Raw genomic sequence first — 20739 nt, 5'->3', positions numbered from 1 at the left:
TGGGACATGGCAGGATGTCGCGCAGCTGCTGCGCTCTGGCTCGGGTCAGATCTGAATCCCAGTTTCCAAATGCAGAAAATGCGTTAAACCTGAGACTTTGCCGTGCACACAGACAGCCTACTTAACATGATTTAATTAAAAGGAATCACAGCAATCTAATCATTCCAAGAGAGTGTTTTTTGGAACAATGCCCAAATTTGAAAACCCGAAATATAAAAAGCCTTACAAAGAAATAAGTTACTGAAAAGTGAGAGTAATGAAGCCAGCAGTGCCAAGGGTGGGAGAGGCGCGGGTTGCGTGCCACCCTCTCGGCCGGGTGCGGACCGGAGCCTCCTGCCCAGCGCCCACCCACAAACCGCTCTGCTGCCGCTCCAGGGATCCAGGTCACCGCTCAAAATCGTCGCTCTTGCTCCCCAGGCCACTTTAGCTACTGTGCTCTGTGAGGACGAGGGAGCAAAAAACCAGGGGAAAAAAAAAAGGGGGAGAGCAGATCTAATAGCAGGTTCTGAAACGACAGGAAAATTGTCACAGGAGTTCTGTAGTCAGCTTCATCAAACGGGCTGTTAAAGTTTTGAGCACACGTACTGAGAGGCATGGCAACGGTGCTGTGCGAAGATGGCCCTGGAAGGATGCAAATCATAGAATCACAGGGTGGGAAGGGACCTCTGGAGATCACCGCGTCCAACCCCCTGCCAGAGCAGGGTCACCCACAGCAGGTGGCACAGGAACACGTCCAGGAGGGTTTGGAATATCTCCAGAGACGGAGACTCCCCCACCTCTCTGGGCAGCCTGTGCCAGGGCTCTGCCACCCTCAGGGTAAAGAAATTCCTCCTCGTGTTTAGGTGGAACTTCCCATGGTCAAGTTTATGCCTGTTACCTCTTATCCTGTCCCCGGGCACCACTGAAACCCAGACCGCTTCCTTCTGCTCCATTCTAACGAAGCAGCACAGGAACTTCAGACACGGGTTATTTCTACGACAGACAGAGAATTCACCCAGTTCAGGGCAGGGTGCTCTGGGGACTGAGACCCCACTCGGCTCCCTCCGTTCCCGACTCCCACCTCTTCCTTCCCCAGGGGAATCCCCGCAAGCCCAGCACAGCGAGGGCTCCGGCCGTGCGGCAGCGCAGGACCTCTCATGCGTAACAGCACGTTAACAACCACTTTCACAGTAAGAGAATTCAGACCAGTATCTTATATGCAAAGAATAAAAAAAAAAACGGAGATGTTTCTCAGATGTTTGAAGACCTATTAATAATGAACACTGAAAATCCTGGATTTAGTTTTCCTTTAAGTGAAAAACACAAAATTGAATTAATTCCGATTCCACCTTTTATGGGACAACTGCCAGTTTGATGCAACACATTCCTCCGACTGTCTGGAACAAACTCTGGCTTCGACGTAAAAAACAGGCACATATAGACGTCAAACAGTTCCACAGTCATGTAATTGCACGACTATGTTGTGCCCCACAGCAAAGCAACATCACTGACGTCTTACTTTTTTTAAACTATTTGACACCCTAGAAACATTCAAGACAATGAAAAGGAGCATTGCCAGGACGACGGCACTGCTCTTCCCAAGCAAAACATCATGCAAAGACTGGTGTCGCCGTTTTTTTACTTAGCTTAACACGTTTAAAGAGAAATATTGAGCAACGGGACCATTCAGAAAATTGAAAGGCCCAAAGCAAGAATGGGGGTCTGTGCAGGAAAAAGAATTACGGTGAAAACTCTGGAGCTCACTGGAGAAACGTAACCCTATCCCACACCGACAGGCGCGTCTCCACAAACGCAACGAAGTGGAGAGACGAGAAATATCCTCTTTTTTACTATTTTCCAGCTATTCACCACAAAGGCTACCTCGACGTCCCATTATTATTCCAGCTGCTACAATTTAACTTCTGACGAAATCAAAACATCTTCATCTATGTCCCATTGCTTTCTTTTCAATATTTTTATTAGATAATAATGATCATTTAAGGAGCAACAATGCACATTTACGGTGTTTTTGCATGATGCTCAGCACTGAATGAGATACAACCTTTGTGTGTTCTTATCCTGTGACTTTCACAGTGCAGAGTAAAATAGGTATGGGTAGGAAAAACTGAAATACGTCCTTTTTAATTGAGTGACCGGTATATTAAAGTCTGATTCTGAATTATGGTACAGGAAAAAACAATTCTAATCTTTCAGCGCTGCCCTAGGCTTTACTCAGTGCGTCAGGAGTATCCCAGAGCGGTAACTACCCCATCAGGAATGCTGGATAATGAATTGCCTCAAAAAAACCCTCAAAAAAAGGCAACGCGAGCCCAGCTCTTCCAGGGCACCGGATTTTTACAGCAATGGGCTGGGAAGATCTTGTTAACATCAACCTTTCTGAGAGTTATTAAAAGACTTTAAACAAAAATACTCTTCATAAGAACAGCATAAATATATAGCAGACAAGCCGGCAGAAAAATTACCCGCAGTGGCAGAACTAGAGATAATAACTTCTGTGGGTGTCTGAATCCCGTGTCTCTCCCAGGAGAGCGGGCACAGGGCAGGGGCTGGGCACAGGGGTTGTGCCAGGGCTGGATCCCCGCTCCGGGACTCACCGTGCCACCGAGACCACACCGTGCCACCGAGACCACGCCGTGCCACCGGCCACCAGCCCCTGCCAGCGCCAGGGAACAACCTCGGAGAATGAAACGTCCGTGTGGCTTTGCCCGGCAAGGAGTTCGCTTCAGATCTCCACTCTCTGAGGCTCCAATGCCCTGGGAAATCCCGGGTTAAATGATTTCAAATAAATGCTTCTAAATTATTAAGAACAAAACTTTAGGAGAAAGAGAAGTCTAAAATAGCTATTATAACGGAGCAAAATTAAGACAGGGCATTTTAAGTATACACCATGCAGATAAACTTCTGTTTTAAAACATTCCTCAAACACTAATCCTCGCTTAATAAAGCAGCAGCAGGGGAACAGCAGCATTTATACTTCCGCATTAACAAATTAAAATACAATAGGAATAGCTTAGATAAATTAGAAGAGAATAGTGTTACCATACTTCTATTTATTTATTTTTAAAGCATTCTATGAAATCATCTCATAATGACATGCAGGAAAATAAAAAATTGGGTCAAAAAACTTTAGTGAGCTTCTCAAAGGGTTCAAATCATAGTCTAGTGCAGCAGAAAGGAAGCTCAGTGATTTGTGCCATCTTTTTTGTCTTTATAAGGACTGGAACGTTAACTTTATTGTTCTTGACTGGATGCTCAAATTCGCCCTCATTTCCATTGCTCTAAAGGTCACATTAGATTTCTGCTCTGAATATTCAGAAACTCTTTGCAATCACCTCCAGTCCTTTTGTTAGGGAACTTTCTGATGTTGAGCAGAAAGAAGAGAAAAACCTAACGCTCGAAAACGAGTTGGAATACGCAGACAAGCTGTATCTGCACGGAATTCAGGTAGTCCCCAAAGATCAGATGAAGCAGGAGTGCTCTCCGAGAGAACTGCTTAAACCCGCACAAGGGCTGTACGACCCTCCGCTGCTCTCCTGCGCTGGGTAACACCTTGCAGCAAGTAAGAAAACTGTGACGAATACAGACCACAACAGTGCTTTTTCCTATTTATAAATATTTATGAATGGTAAGTTAATGTCTATGAGGAAATAGTGTGCCGTGCATCTAGCACACGCGGCATTCACAGTTTCCTAAACACCCTTCTGATTTCCTCTGTCTGGTTGAGGGAAAAAAGACCCATAAACCCTGTTTAAGGCAGCCAAGGCTGAGTGAAGATCCGCCGCTTGCTGCACGGCAGGTCCCAGTGCGCAGAGCAGGAACGGCGCAGGGGCTGTGCCCGCACCGCTGGGCTCTGGCGGCTTTGGTCAAGGGGTGGCTGGTGCCCCTCCGAGCCTGAGAGATTTCTTCTCCTTAGGAAGGATTTCAAATAAAAGTTATTCTATCACAAAAGGTTTGCAAGATTTAAGACGGACTGACTGCTGTTTTGATTCATGGTATTAAAACCACTTTCGATCAATCAACGTTCAGATCAATATTACAACTACCAACAAAAAAAAAAATCTTTAATTATAAGATAGGTTCTGGAGAATTAAAAATAATTACCAGCTAGCCGGGGACTAGCCCGGGAACCCGGAGGAAGCCCACGCACAGCCTGAGCCCCTGCCCCAGCCCTCGGCAGCGCCGGGCTGCGGGAGGCTCCTGCCAGAGGGTCCCCTGCCTGACGCAAAGGGCTCACAGCTCCGGGGCTGCCACGGCCATCGTCGGCCACAATCGGCTACCAGCAACAGGATCACCAGGCTGGCCACGTCCCACCCCAGCTCCGGGGGTTACGGAACTAAAAGTGCAAACTAAATTAACGCAAATATCGAATTACAGAACTGTAACTGCGGAGGGTAACCGCAGCTTAACTCCGCCCGGGTATGAGGAATGAGAAAGCAGTAAACATGGCATCATTTTTTTAAATTAATCCAGAGGAAATCCAGAGTAGTCTGACGTCTGTGCTGAGCACATTGGTAGGAATAATCATAAACAAACAGAGACACGAATAAACACCTTGGGGAAGAGTCCATTTAGCATCTATAATGAGAAGCCATACTTTTTTTAAATCAAACTCTTATCTTCTAGAGTTTTTTAAAGAATCAAAGAACATGGAGATGAGAGAAAGTATCTTTTTGATATAAACCCATTTGGATTCCCAGAAGACATTTAGCGAGATCTTAACACGAGATTTGGAGGAAAGTCATATATAAAGACTTCCTCATAAAGCAGGTGGGTGGGGGGAGAATCATTAGTTTTGCCCATGGAGGGAAGTCGCTGTGAAGTTCCAAGGGGATCAGTTTTGTAGCCCGAATCATCCAACACATCAATGAATACTACTGCAAAGGGAGTGAGCCGGAATACGCCAGCCTGTCGCTGACAGAGGGTTATTCAGAGTTACTGTGGGCAGACCCCGCGGTACGGAGCGTAACGCAGCAGCACGGGAGAGGATATTCAATACAGACACGTGTAAAAGTTTTGCAAGAAGAAGCAGCGTTCTGATCTTACACGGGGAACAATTAGCCCCCACCTGCGTACTAGCACTCAGAAGTGAGACCTTGGGAGTGTAAGGAGCTGTTCTGGATAAACATCAGCCCACACACAGTCACAAAAGCAAGCACAGAGCTAGAAATCATTAGGAAAGCAAGAAAGCAGCCCCAAACCCACTGCGGAGACCCAGCAAACACCACTGTCTTGAAGACAGTCTAGGGTTTTTTAGCCGTGCAATGGCTTTCCCAAGAGGAACGATGAAATTCCCAAGGATTCATCTGCCAGGAAAAATTATACAGAGCTGTATATAACAGTGGCCTGTAAAATGAGAAACAATTATGTTTTATTAATTTTCCATTCGCTAGCTATTATCTCTTCCAACACTAGAACTAGGCAAACTAAAATGAAAATATCCATTGACGCGTTCAGAGCAGAAGAGAGAGACAGAGCTTAACCAAACGCTGCAGAGATAAGCATGTCCTTGCCACAGGACACCGTTCTATCACTTCTTTGAACCATTTTCAGCTTTTCGGCACTCAAACTCCTGGAAGTGCAATATCTGCGGGACAGCAGAGCACCCAGACTCCACCTGCAGCTCCCGAAGCCACTCACCGTGTGTGATACGCGCTCAGGCTCTGCACAGGATGTTTTTACGCGCCTGCGGTCGGCCAAGGCATCAGCCAGGGTCCTGGAACCAGCACAGCTCCTCTGCTCCAGTACAGCCCAGTTGGTCCAGTCCAGTTACCTACCCAGACAGCTTTTAATTGCTAATCATGATTCGTCTTTGCCCACCGCCTGTAGTCTCGGCAGGGACAGTGCTAGAACTAATTTTAGGGATACCTCTCTCCTGGGAGACTGAGCCGAGACCCCTGAGGTTCTTCATCTTCAGCTGTTCTCTCTCGGCCACTTCTGCCGCAAATTCTTCCAATACACACTAACAGTTCATGTTCCTAATAACTTTCACTACTAATTCCCTTATACCCACTCATTTCTCTTCAGTTAAATCCACTACTATGGATTTTTCACGATGTTGTTATCCCTTTTTTTCTTTTTCTATATATGACACTAAGTTGGCTACTTCCAGGTCTTCTGAAGTTGAAGCTGTTTTAGTGGAAAAACTACATACTTAATTCATAACAAAAATACTTTGTTCTTTGGTTCATTCAAGATGGTTATTAATATCTCAATTCTGTGATTTACCAAAATTTAGTTTTAATACTTACTAAAACACACCTTTTTTTCTTGCATCAAAGAAAGATTTAGGATCCTGAATCTACACTGGCTTTAGAAACACATCAAAGAATAGACAAATTTGGAACTGTTCAAGAACGCTTTTATTTCTGCACCATTTCCCAATAAATGAACAACCTACAGAGAAAAGAATTCTTTCATGAGCAGCAGAATCAAGCCAAGTTTTCCCCAACTTTGCTGCTCGTTTTTGGATTTTCTGTCACCTAATCGGGTGCAATCCCTCCCTGAAGGTTTGGGGGTTAATGGTGTTTTCTCTTCCCTCCCCATACGTAGCTGTCAGTGTCTGGTACGAGCTGGGCGCAGACTGCAGCCTGGTCCTTTGCTGGCTGGGAGAGTAACAATACGCAGCCTGTCCCCTACCTCCAGCCAACTATTTTTCACAAAATATTTAAAACAAATTTAAATTCCAAATTCTCAACGCTTTTAAAAATGTCACGCGATGTGTTATGGTTGCTGGGATGTACGGTGGGTGCACGACGTAAGCACACACTGCGTGCTTTTAAAAGCCTGGCTTCCTCAGGAAATCAGTCAAAAATATATTCAGCCTTTGGAATTCATGTAGCAACGCTCTGTGCACTACCCCAATACAACTGCTTGTTTAAAATAACCCTTACTACATCGATAGAAAAAATGTGTCTTGTAATAGATGTGGGTCCTTTTCTCCAAAGGACATCTGAAGGTTTATCCAAAAGCGATGCGCTGGAACTCGTGCAGCTCTTCTCCACATCCAGCCCAAAAAGAGAAAACAGCAGCAAAACCTCAGCCAGACGAAACCCTTCCGGGGCAGCACACGCCCTTGCATCGCTCCCAGTTTGCTGTAGAGCCTGGAAGGGGCCGTGGTAGCAGAAGTTTGTGCCACAGTACATGGGGAGCTGTGCTTCGCAGGGAGGCCAGCAGGACGGGCCGGCTCTCGGAGGCCTCTGGATTTCACCCCTTTTGCACCGATGCCGCTTTGCTGCTGGTTTCCCTACGCCTGCGAACAGGAGGGGGTTTGCTGCACATCGTCACCCTGCAAAACGCGGGTAGCCCAGAAGTAAACAGCTGCAAAAGCGCGTTACGTGATAACTTCAGAGATCAATGCGGCAGCGTAAGAAGTGATTTCAATTTATACCTACTATAAATCAATCATAAATTCAATTGCCTGTAAGCCCAGGCTGATATGACCACAATAACTCTTGCGTTAGAGACATGCATGCAAATACAAATTATTCTGAACCATATCCACAGATTCCAGGCTTTTTTATTTTTTTTTTTTTTTAAACACCTTTTAGGTGTTTTAATTTTAGCTTGTGGGCACATGAAATTACGCTGATGTAAATTCATGAGGATTAATCAAAGATAATCAAAACCTGCATATTTAAGTACAAGGGAGTATGCTGGAAATCCCAAATGGATGTTATGAGCGACAGCTTAACCTGGTTAATACGGGCCATGAAAAAATGTTTCTGATAATGTTATTAGTTATTGCTAACTTGAAAAATATTAATTACGGTGAAGATGTACTATAACTTACAGATTCTTAAGTTTAAATGCTAAACTAAGCCACAAGGAAGACTCTTGCAAGTCTTAGGCAAGTTCTCTGGAGGTGTTTGGCTGCATTTTAAAAATCCATCTCAGTCTCCTACTTGCTAATATATTCACGTGCAGCCCCAGACTTAAACAGCTTAATTTGCTAGATGTCTAGGACAAAATGCATTACTAGGGCTAAGCCGTACGGGTGGAACATTTATTCGCTCGCCTGTAGTCAGCAGTGTAGTGACTTTACCTTTCCTCTGCAGAGTCTTTGACCTTGCTTTTAAGCCCAATGTGAAATGAATTCCAAAGTACCTAATCCTCGTTGTGTGGATTCAGTATTCAGTAATACTTCCAAAAAGAATACCTTTGAGCAGTCTGTTCATGAGAATTGATGTTGACCAGCAAGACAAAAATCAAGAGTACTAACGTTGACTATCTGCTCCAACAGGCAGACTCGGGAGGCAGGTGTGTTTCCCAGCAATTACAGGCTGCTGCACGCTACAAGTTTGCTCCAAGATTTACAGAAATTGTAGCCACCAGCCTACTCTGTATGGTAAGAATCCCTCCCTATCTGTTCCAAAGAACTAAATGTTCTGAGATGGCTGTGTAAATAGTTGTTTATTTTTAAACAAAGGGAATTGTAAAAGAACTTAAATCTGCTGCTTATATGCCAGATCTCTATCCCAGACTCATGACGGTTTGATGGCTTTGATGGGTCACATCCCAAAATGCTCTAACAGGATTTTAAGTACACACCAGGACACATCTTTAAAACCTACTTAGTCAATAACGTAACTCCTAAGCAACAGTGTCATTTTAGTGCTATTCCTTCTTTATAACCTCTATTTTAAGATCTCTTGAAAGTTTCAGGCTCTATATCTTCCTGTTTCTTAAATACAAGCGTAGCTATTACTTGGGGCCCAGCTTAGGCTGCAGGACCGCAATCTGGTGCGTAAGTGAATCCTCAAACTGGTTGCCTTTGTATTCTGGTCAGGGCGCATCGTCCCCAACAGGAGGTACCACTGTCCCCTATTCATGCTTGGACAAGAAGTTAATCTTCTCAATACTTAATAACTCTTTAGTAATTTGAGGTTTTCCTCTGGTTGCAAAGTAATTGTTTAATGAAGCGATATTCAGATTAACAATCGTCTTAATGAGTCATGAGAAGGAAAAACAAGAAAAAAAAATTCAGAGGTTTATGTTTTGTTAAGGTCCATATGAAAGGAGTTAAAACCAAGGTATTTCAGGCTTTTCTCATCCTGCCTTAGAGATGAGCAGGAATATAAAAACGTAAACAGTTGTCTTTGTTAATGCTTTAAGTTTTGCACAAAACCCTGATGTCTATTCAGAACGAAGCCTCAGTTGTCTAATCCAACACCATTTGCACGTCCGGGTTTGCAGCGACTGACCCCTTGTCCGGGGAACACCCAGTGGTATTTACGAGATCCCGAGCGCCAGGGTCCATGCGAGTGCATCTGCGGAAGCTTCTCTTGCCTCTAATCACCAGTGATTCACTACTCTCACCAACACAAAGACAAGGTATTTTTAAATAGGTCACAGAGAGGCTGGGTGGTAATTACAGAAAAACGTTAATCAGATTTGAGCAGGCAGAGCTGCTTATCTCTTTCAAGAAGCCTTTCTAATATCGGGTCTTTCTTCACATCTTAGGACAAACTGACGTTAAGAGTACAATGGTCATATGAAAATACAGCAGAAGACGCAAATCTTGCTTGTCTGCCAACTCTGGCCCCATTTTGATGACAAAATACAAAAAAAAAAACCCGAGAGGAAGTATACAATGGATCTTACTGTCGGAAGCTTAGGGAAAGCCAGGCAAGAGAAAGCATGGTCACTGCACGACTGCATTCAGATAGAAGATTTCAAAATTAATAGGAGTCCAGATGCTGGCTGATCAAGCAGTTCAGAGGCAGTCTCAGGACGTTCCACCTTGGCAAGGGGGCCCACGGCAGTGTGCGAGGGAGGGGAAGGCGGGAGGTACAGTAAGAATCTGGTTCCTGATGGCCTTATGCCCTTAGCTGCTGCCGTGCCAAGCAGACCTTACTGGATGTGCATCGGGGAGATTTTACCAGCTCGCTGCTCGCATTCTTAAGTGGAGCTGTTTAAAACATGGGGAAATAGTGGAGGGATGTCCTGCAGCGATGCAGGTCTGCTTCCTGGAGAAAGCACGACTGAGGCAGGCAGCGTCGGCCGGCAGCTGCTGGAGGAGTTCAGAGATTTTGAAGACTGCCGCTTTTCAGAGAGATGCGCTAACCAAAGTGGTCACATTACTGCATCCCTTTTCTAATTAAATGGGAAGAAATTTTGTCTCCTTACAAGTTAAACGTCCTTTTCATTGTGGTTCAAACTTATCTTTCTAGATTTCAGCAGTAGCTCCCCCTTTGCCCCATCTCCTTGATTCAAGGTCGCTCCTGCCTGCAGCGTTCGAAGCTTTCAGCAAGATGGCAAGACCCAGAGGATTCTCCCACTAAACTGATTTTGCAAGTTTGTTGACTTAGTTCCAGAATGCCAGATCACTGCTGATCTGCAATGCATGAGCAGTTCAGTTCACAAAACAGCTTAATGCCACTTCCTTGTCTTTACAGCTTCTAAATACGCTTCTCCACATCGGTTCGTGCCTCTATTTTTTTCCTTTTTGTGCCTCTTTTTTCCCCGAGAATCTCAGAGAAATCAGTATTAAGTACAGTACTGTTACAATTTTGCAGTTTACGCTTTATTTTTAGTAGCATGTTAAAGATTTATCAGATTATTTTTTTTCCCCTCACTACCAAAAGAATTAAAACATGCATTCTACTGAGACCGAGCCCCAGAATTGCAGTAGGGAGCTTTCCACTTGTACAGCTCACTCCCAAATCCTTTGGTTACCACTGCCACAGGAGATTTTTCCGTACAGGTGGTACAGCTGCTCCCACGCGCAGGCGGGCACACCAGCAGTGCCTACAGATACGCTGGTACAAACCAGGCTGCAAAACTCCCGGGAAGCTCTGCAGTGGTTTAAGATGCTAAAAGCTCCACAGTGGTTCACTGCGACTCCCTCCCGATGCTTAGTGCCGCGACAGCAGAAGAAAATAGGTGACCCAGTTCAAATTTTTTTTGGCACAAAAGAGAGTAGCTTCAACGCAAAGCGTCTTTGTTGATGGTTTAAACTGAGCCCCTGGTCTCGTGTTCTCCCTGCCAAGCTATGCCGCAGATGCGTGGATGCCTGGGTCGCACATCACTCTCGCAGAACTACTAAAAGGAAAACTACAAGTCAGATACTGCCTAATTTGCCCTAATTTTCTCTATATTCACAAGACGTAAAAAAGTGGTTTTCATCTTTCACCATATTTACAATTTGTGCTTCTCTGGCTAAACTACCAGTTCTTCTAGAGGGATATTTTGCAAAACCAGCACATGGCTAACAGTCAGACTCAGAAGGGTCACAACAAGTTTTCAGATAGAATGAGAATGTGAATACCTGGCTTTGGCAATTATGCTTGTTCACCCCTCTTCTATCACAGACTTTTTTTTTTTTTTCCCCTCTGCAAAAAAAATGCTGGTCTATGCTGAAGACAGTTGATCTTTAACAAGACAGCAAAGGATTGATACAGCAAAATTTTGCAGAGCCTGAAATAGCTGCCAAATTCAAGAGGCTGTCGGGAAATAAAAAACAACAAACACAGATCTCTTAGGAAAACCTGGTTTTGTTAAACAAGGTCACAATGCCTTTTTTTTTTTTTATAATTCTTAATCATTTTTTGTTACATGTTCCTACATCTGCAGAGCAGGGAGACCAAGTACAAGTTTTTCCATTTTACATTTTCCCCTTTGGATTTCTACAATATTCCTTTTGCAGCAGCAATTACTACTTGCTGTTGTTTCAAAAGAAAAACCCTACAGAAATAAAGGAACAGTATGACTCACAGAGAGACCAATAATTAGGTCATGTGTTCAATTAGTTTTCATGCTTAACTAGTTACTCTTTAGGAAATGCTCAACCTTTGATGTGCAGCAGGCAACTTACCAATTAATTAGGCAGAAGGAAGCAATGCAAGGAATGAAACCTCAGAAACCCTATCAAAGCCCAGAGATATCTAATGAGGGAAAACAACAGCATCAACAACAGAAAACATGCACAAAAAAGGTAGAGGCTTTAAATTATCTGTTTCAAGTATCTTGGCTGCATTTCCTTTGAAATTAAGAGAAAACTGCCAGGAAGCAGACTAGAAGAGAGAAAGAAGCAGCCTCGTTTGATCAGAAAAGCATCACTGTTTCCTTGAAGGCTTGCCACAAAAAGTATAATCTATCCGTATTGTATGCCATGTCTCCTCAGAGACCGTCACTCACTGGTGGATACAAGCTGCAAGAGGCATCACACACCATAGCGTATTGGATTATGGAAAAAAAAAAAAAAAAAGGGAAACCTCAATTTAAAAACCTGCCTAGTTAAGCACAATGGGACATACAGACTGCTGAGAGTCTCAACCAGGCGTCAGGAACTTGGGGGAGAAGATAGCACAGAGCCATAGTTTAACACACATTTCTATTAACGCCAACATAAAAGGGCCAGCCATGCCTGCCTGGGATTAGTACCAAGTTTCTCAGCTCCCTTGGGCCCACTTCAATAAAAGATTGCTGCAGTCGCTCCTCCTTGATTATGTCACATCTTTGAACTGTGTGAAAAAATGGGTACAACCACATAAATTAAATGGGCTGGAAAGACCTGAAACATGCCTAGACCTGGCAGGCTAATGAGTTCAGATATGTTACTGCCTGTCTCTTAATAAGCGACACTAATGCAAGTAATGGAGCATCAAGAAGAGAACTGCGTAAGGGACAGCCAGAAAACTGCTGTGTGACAGTGGCCACACCACCCTCAGTGCCCAGGGATGCTACAGGCGCAGGCAGTCTCAAATACCGGAATTTGCTTTCAAGCCACCCCTTCCCAAAGGCTTTCTGAAAGTTTATTTAATCTTGCCTTCTAGATCTCTCTGGTCCTTCCTCTATCTGGGATTTTCATCCCCCTTCATAGTTCTCCTTGCCTCCAGTGATGTCCATTCAGGTGGAGCTACAACGAGATACAGCTAATTCCATTAGACCATCAAAATAGTGCAGGTGGTTGTCTTAGCAAAAAAGGAGGAAGTGAAGAAGGAGGGAGACAACAATGTAGCACCTGAATTAGGAAAATCAATACTGTAATTGACTTTGTTTTATTTAGGCAAGTGGGTGTAAGGGGAAAAAATTCTTTGGGATGTAAAGGTTAAAGCTTTGGCTGTGCTGGTGTTGGTTATCGCAAGGGGAGGTACAGAAGCCCCAGGGCTACTGGCCTGACAGGGCAGGGGGGAGCGGGGAAATAGATGTTGCACGGATGAGAAATTACAGACCTTGCTGTGGTTAAATTTAGAGGGAGGCACAAACCGCTCACACTCCATTAAGTTACTTACCAGAGGATGTAAAAAATCCCAGATCCCATAGAAGAATTGACCTTCAGCTTGAAGCAAAGGTCTCTATGCAAAAGCAAGATCCCACTAAAACAGTGCTGTCAGGTCTCAGAGCAGCTTCGCACCTTTGTGCCTTCACCGGCTCATTTCCAAATCTCCCGAAGAGCAAATGCCCGCTCCCCTTGGCGGCGAGATGGCTTTAGAGACACAGAGACATGGAATTTGTGCCACTGCAACCGGCTTCAGTGGACAGCAGATATTCAAACTGCAATAAGGGTCTCCAGAGCTCTTTCCCCCTCCTCTGAAACCTCCATACACATCAGAATAAGATGCCAGACCAAAGTCTACCTTAAATATAGCAGAGAATGCAACTTTCCTTTTCTCCTAACCCACCCACGGTCCTCAACTCTTGCGTACCTTAACTGAAGCTCTACTTTCGGTAACAGTCCAGCTTAGAAGGCTAGCAGTCCCGCTCCAGCCCTCAGCTCTGCTTGGCAGCAGGGCTGTGGAGGTTCTTGGACAGATCTTGCGCACGCGCCAATTACATATTGCTTCGGCTCGAAGAACGTGCTGCTCGTAACCACTCTGCATGTTCTCTCCTCCAGCTCTACCATCGCTCCGCTCCTTTGCGCCTTCCAAACATTATTTCTTTCAGTAATCTCATATGCAAACCAAATTTACCTACAACCCTCTAGTGATCAGGGCTCCTATGTGCCACAGGAATACAAATAAAATAAAAAAAAAGGGGGGGATGGGTGGGTGGGAAAGGGAGGGAAAAGGAGTCCCAGAGCCACAACATCTGTTTGTCAGTGGTCTCCCAACTAGCTGTGCAAAAACCACCACATGGCACAAACTCTCAGGAAAAAGAAGAAGATTTTAAAAAACTTAAAACATTAATTTTCACTGGGACAAGGTCCCGCTCCTCCAGCGTTAAGAACGCACTTCATGAGCAATGGAGGAACGCAAGTGTCTCCGAGACAGCTTTCTCGACCTCACCTCTGCTTAGGAAGAGTTACAAACAGCAGGTTTTGACCTTCCCGTGGCAGGACTGGGAAATTTTCTGTCACAGAATGAAGAGTATTGCAAAAAGCACCTGGTGTAGGAGTGCAGTTGGGATTCATTTGGACTCATAGAAATCACAACAGAAGCGCGAACATTATTGAGTGAGACGAGAGAAAGGAAGAAAGAGTCCTATGAATCTTCTGGTCAGTTTAGAGTTGAAGAAAGAAACTGGTCAAAAGCCATAGCCAACAAACAGAAAAAAAATTCTATAATTTCATGCAAATTTAATAAGCATATGCTCCAGACTACTTCATACCAGATCTTGAATTACTTAAACTGTGCATCATTCAACCTACAGTCCTGCCTTTGCCTACACAGCCCCATTCTCAAAGGCATATACCCAGGAATGGAAATGAAGGAAACTTTATTGTCTAGGGAAGGCTGGGAGCCAAGTAACGAGATGTCCATTATGAGAAAAAGGGGAGGGGGGGAAAGAAAAAGTCTGGCACCCTCCTAAGAACGAAGCCAGCAATCACAGATCGACCTCATCTCGTAGCATTCTGTACAATACCGCACACAATGATCACTTTACGAGGGGTAACTGGTGCCTTTTATACAAACGCACTGCAGCTCAGTCCAGAGAGCTCCAGCCAAGAGGATGCAGAAAACCACACTCTCTCAAGCCAGTCCACAAGAAAAGGAAGAGCGTGCTGTGCAGAGCAGCAGCAGACAGCTGAGTAACGCCTTCATCCTCTCCACTAACCCCGCTGCTCCAGCCCTGCAGAACGTTAGGGCAAAGAACCCAAGTCCCAGGCTCTGCTGATAAATGGAAGTAAACTGGGACTTAAGCAACAGTAACTTCTGCTCGTAAAAATCCCTAGTAGCTACTGCATCTCCATAAACCATCTCACTGCAGCAGCACTCGGAATTCGCAGTCTATTCTTCCTATTTTCAAGCAAAGTCTGTTGACTTTTAAGCTAAGGAAAATTCCTGCCTTTTGAATGGCATAACATGCAATGCTGCCAAGAAAACTCAATTTGCATCCAAACAACAGGGAAAATATTTGCTACTTACTGGCATCACAAGCAAACTAGTGCTTTCGCTGGTCACTCACTCCAGCATTGCACCTAGCACAGGCAGTATTCTGTAGCGGGTAATAAATGAGGATCAGAAGCAGAGAAACACCATCTCAATGTGATCGATTTCTTATCTAAATACTTTAAATACAGAGCATGTGAGGAATCCCCAATAGAAATGTGAAGTACTTTATTTGGGGCAATTAAAGTGATATAATGTGCTGTCTCAGCTAAAGGCTCTCCTTTCTCGTGGTGTTCTGGCACTGCCTGCCAAACTCTAATCCGGCCCCGTAACCAGCAAGCCCCAGTTCTGCCCAGTCCCACCACCATCCCCGAATCCCTCGGGCTGCAGGTTCCCCAAAGGCCAGGGGAGCAGCGGCAGGGAAGGCTTCCCCCGCCCAATCCGGCTGGCCATTGTGGGGTCCCAGGCTCTTAACTTTCACTACCTTTTCCTTCTTTCACTCTCAGCTGCTTAAGCAACCCCTTTTATCCCCTGTAATTGAGCCTGCTTTCCAGATTACCCTCACGTTTAACCCCTTCCATCCCCAGTGAAACTCAAAAGCCATGACCCAGGTAATATTAGAGAAGAGCTCTCATATTTATTTCCACTTTTTCACTAGCCCCTAAATTATCTTTGCACTGAATGGCAATAACTCTTACTCATTCAGAAAATTCTTTATAAAGACAGATAAAGCCTACAGCTTTGTCATCTCCTACTCTCTTCCCCCAGTAAAATTTTCATTTGAGAATTCCAATGAAATGACTGAATATTGTTTAACTGCAGTATTTTGCAGATGAAACAATGGCTGAAGTGTTTTTTACTCCCGCAGCACACAAATTTATGTAGCTACACAATAATAAAGCAAAGTCTTAAATTTAATCAGAACAAATACTTCAAGCAATGGCAAGCTGATAAATTATTTAGAAAGGGGCTCAATAAGACCTGGAAGGAAATATGCATCTGTGCAGCCTGGGAGCTTCCAGAAACAAAGACTTTTTATGCTTACCCCTTTTAAAGCTAAAAAGCTTTAAACCTACGCTATTTTTATTTAACTAAAACAGACACTTACTTGAACAACATGCTACAATTACAAGCAGCCGAGGACTGCACTGGGAGTGATGTCACAGGACTTTTCACACAGCCTTTATTACTGACGTGATCCGTTTACCAGTAGTTCACACCATTTCTGCATTCACAGGAAGACACTGACCACAGGCATTTCCCAGTGTAAGGACCCACACTGACAGCCGGGTAATATTGACTATTTCAGAAGTTTTTAATGATTTGGTCTTTTTTTCAGAGTGCCTAGTTTCCCCCAAATTGTCTTCCTTCCATCAGTTCCTCAACCATTCCAAAACACTGAGAAAAAGACAAAACTAGATGTATTAGTATTTATATGAAAGGTCTAGGAAATTCAATAATGTTCCTATTGTTTTATTGCAGATGGCACATCAACTTCTCTTTATTACTGCAGAAAACTCAAGAGCCCTGTGGAGTGCAATAAACCTGTACGTGTTCAGCTTCGCAATGTTTCAAAGGGCTGTGATTTACTGTTGAGAACCAGGCACCTTGCACACAAACATCTGAGCTCAGTAATTGCCTCATGTTTTGTGCAAACTCTACAAGGCAGCGTGAGGTCAGCCCATACAGGGTACCTGCTGCTTCTCGACGCCAGTCCCTCATTCCTCAGTAACACGGACTCTGTCATTAAAGAGCGGAGAATAAGGTTTGTTTTCACCTTTGCGTCGAGATGTGTTACTCTCCTGTTTGGTTTCAGACACTATTTGAATTTTCTGCCAAATTCTTGGGCTGCTAGAGAGGGATTTAAAAAAAAAATAAAAATATTTCAACGTACCAAGAGGAAAAACACAAAAGTAAATTCTCTTGTCTTAAATATATACCATATATGCTTCAAGACAAGTCCTTCATCTATAAATATACTTACAAAACACTTCAGAAAAAAGTGTACCCACTAAAAACTGTACGTCTCCTGCAGGTAACACATTCAGCTTTTACTGAGTGATTCTGGCCAGTCAATCCTGAATAAGGCGGCAGGGAAGTATCAAACAGAGGGAAGAGAAAAGAACCGGTAAGAGCTGTATTTACATCAAATCGCTCTGAATATACTACTATTTCCACCAAGTCTGAGTTAGAGGGAGGAGGGACTCACTGCACACAATAAATGGCTTCTCCAGCCGCCTTTCCCAACACACACACCAGCCCTTCTTTCGGTCAAAAATATTCTCAGCAGTGTCTGGCAAAAGGAGTTTATATTTCCTCCTGCAAAGGTAATCTCAAAGCCATTTGTCCTTTATCTAAAGGTATTAGTCCTTCATGAAGGAACGGCAGACTTGAGAGAACGCAAACCCCACGTTCTCCCTGTAGGAACGGGGATGTCCAGAGCTTCCAGGCTCCAGACCCGAACAAAGCATCTGCAGTGGCAATCTATATTTATAGATTTTATAAATTATAAAGAAACAAGTAAATGAATGTAACCCATCACAGTTTAAACTGAAAGACGGATTAAAAATACCTACGGGCACTGCTACCACAAAGGCCTTCCCAACCAGTCGTCCTATACAGAGGACAGGAAAATACCAGTAGCGTTTCCAATGGCAGACCGTACTCTTAAACTATATACCAACAGACGTTACAGAGACACTCAGTAGATTATTTATGCATTAAATAAGGTAGCGAGCAATGTTGTAAAATATAGTCCTGATGCTGACAAAAACACACAGAATTATTATTACTGAAGACAACCTAAAAAGAAGGGAAGAAACAATGTCTCCTTAAAAAACAAAGACTGGGTCAGTACACACACCGCATCGTAAGGAAAAAAAATACAAAAGACAGTCTACAGGTAGGTTCCTTCAGTGAAGTTACTATTTCCATTTGGGTTATAATACATTACATGCTTATAATGACAAATTTATGATTAAGCAGTCAGTAGTCCAGGTACTTTGAAGAGGAATATTTGAGGCAAACTGCCTCGAGTGTACAGACAGGGACATGAACATACTGGGGAACGCTGGCAGTGAAGATGATACTATAGTTTGGGTTTTCTATCTGTTTGGAAAACGCTGCAGACTTCAAATTTCATTCTTTAGCTCTTTCTGTAGTTTATTTACTGAGACACATGAAACTATAGAACTGAAATACCCAGAAGCAAAACACTTCCCCAAGTGAAAGTGAGACGTTACAAACCAGGAAATAGGTAGTCAGTAGCTCGCTTGTGTCTTTAACTCCTGCTTTGTGCCACTGCTATCCAAAACATGCCATTTCAAAAACAAATACACACCTTATATAATTCAGTTAGAATTAGCAGTTACCAAAGCTCTGAAATTGTTTTACAACAAAGCCCAAAGCCCAAATCCTTCCTCAGCTACTACCCGTAAAACATCCATTTGTTCCAAAGCATAAAACCAGTACTGATGAGTGCTGGGACACAGTTTTGTACTAGCTGAGGCCAAACGCATTTTTACAACAGAAGAAACTATAAACTCAGAATGAAAAACTTCAGAACATCTCAAAAATGCAATAAAGTCAGAGGAACCTAAATTAAAAAAAAAAAAAAAATCACTGTAGAACTTAGTACTTCAAACCAACACCCCAGACGCGATCGAAGCAAGTGCTCGCCAAGAGGGGCATCGGCTGAGGAGCTCCCAAGTCCGGCAGCTCGCGAGAACGTACTGACACTGACGGACGAAGGAAGCAACAATCGGTGCCAGGCCAGCGTGCCACGGCCCACACGCGTCGCTTAGTTTTCAGTCTAGGCTGAACGTTACCGCAAAGGGGGAGCATGGCTACACGCGCCCAGGGGAAGCCCGAGGAACACTTACCCTCGGCTGCCAGTTTTCATACTGCTTCTGCAAGTTTGCACCGATGGTTTCCAGAGCTTTTTGAGGACCCATCGACAGAGGATCTAGGAAATAAAATACAAATGAGAATTTTTGACCACAACTGAATCACCGCGCTTGACAGGAGGCAGAAATTATTTCCAATTCTATGCGCATTTAAACCTTTAGCTACTCCGAATTATGCTTCTGTAAAATCCAGAGGTACAACCTGGGAGACCAAAGCCTACACCGAAGCACAGACACCACCACGCTCTGCAGAAGAAAGAGGCCAAAAGCTTTCCGCGCTTTCCCTCTCCGGCGTTCTGCTTGCAAGAAAGACCGTTTAATGATATGTAGCTTGCTTTCACGCATTCAATTTCAAATTCATAAACATTACATTCTTCGTGGAATTTACTTGGGTGCAACACCCAAAAATTACCCCAAATTCCTCACTCAAGTACAAATTAAATACCATTCAAGACTGTTAATATCTGAAGATTTCTCTCACTAAGTTAATAAATACAATTTTGTTTTGAAAGACAGGAGAGGCATAGCATTTGTTTCTCTTAATAATGAAAAAAGGTTTCTACAGTAAATAATGACAAAAAATTAAATTGGTTCAATATTTGATGTTAAACGTTTTTTCTTGCTGAATGCAAAATCCTGCCTCATTTACTTCCAATGCTTCCTGCTTCCAAGATTATATGCCATTTGTGATTTTTAAGTTAATTTTATCACTAGATAATTACCACCATCCATACATACATACCGATACAACTTCAGCTTATGTGCTTTATTCAAAAACTGTGGCCATATAATTGACACTATTAAGTTTCAAAAAAAACAGAAGCTAATATTTTGCAATTTAATATACATTATTTTAAAAGCATTTAACCAAATTAATAAAGTTATTTTTTTAAAAAAAAAAATCTTTACAAATATTCTACTTCGTACTGTTAGAAGCAAAATACAATAAAGTAGGATGAAAGCAGGATTTTATGAGTTATTTTTCTTAAATGAATAAAAGCTAGGATCTTACTTAAATTTTACTTTTATAGAAAGATTTAAGGTAATGCGAGTACATTTTTCATTTACATTTTCCTGAGAAAATGGAGTAGTAGCAAACCAGCAGTGAATTGCCTGCAGTGTCCCCGCAGCCTGGCCAGAGCCAGCCCTGGAGGGTCGGGCAGCCGGTCCCCGCACGCCCTGGCACGGCGGCAGTCTCCGTCCCTCCGAACCGCAACTGTCCCCTCGCTGTTTAAGGCGAGCAGAACCCCTCGAGAAGTTGAACAGTAATCCCCCAGAAGTATCCACACTGCCACATAACGTCTTTTGTTAGTTAACACGCCGTTAGCTACAGCTAAAATTTAATAAAGGAAACAAAAAGATAGCATAAACACATCAGAGTTTTTTTTAAGTCCTTTAACGGACCAAACTGAACTTCAGAAAAAGAAATTAAAATTACTTCACAGGCGCTTTGACAGCAGAGGAATGTAGTTTGTGGACTCTGGACCGCCTTCAGAGTAATTAGCATTATTAACAATACCCTTTATACAAAAATAAAGTACGCTGGTGCCATTCCAAGAGCCAAA

The 20739-nt window shown here is 43.5% G+C and overlaps 1 protein-coding gene across 4 annotated transcripts in view; it reads right to left on the bottom strand.

Annotated features, from left to right (window-relative positions):
* RPTOR (regulatory associated protein of MTOR complex 1) overlaps nt 1-20739 on the bottom strand; it is a 156168-nt gene that overhangs the window by 118521 nt on the left and 16908 nt on the right. For all 4 annotated transcript variants that reach the window (XM_054221548.1, XM_054221547.1, XM_054221550.1 and 1 more), the window contains exon 3: nt 19151-19233. In XM_054221548.1, coding sequence (XP_054077523.1) covers nt 19151-19233 — 83 coding nt within the window. The remainder of the gene's footprint in view (nt 1-19150; nt 19234-20739) is intronic.

Source organism: Rissa tridactyla, chromosome 15, assembly GCF_028500815.1.
Source record: "Rissa tridactyla isolate bRisTri1 chromosome 15, bRisTri1.patW.cur.20221130, whole genome shotgun sequence".
Classification (NCBI taxonomy): domain Eukaryota; kingdom Metazoa; phylum Chordata; class Aves; order Charadriiformes; family Laridae; genus Rissa; species Rissa tridactyla.
Note: the sequence above shows the minus strand (reverse complement) of the source record. Positions and strands in the feature narration are given on the sequence as shown.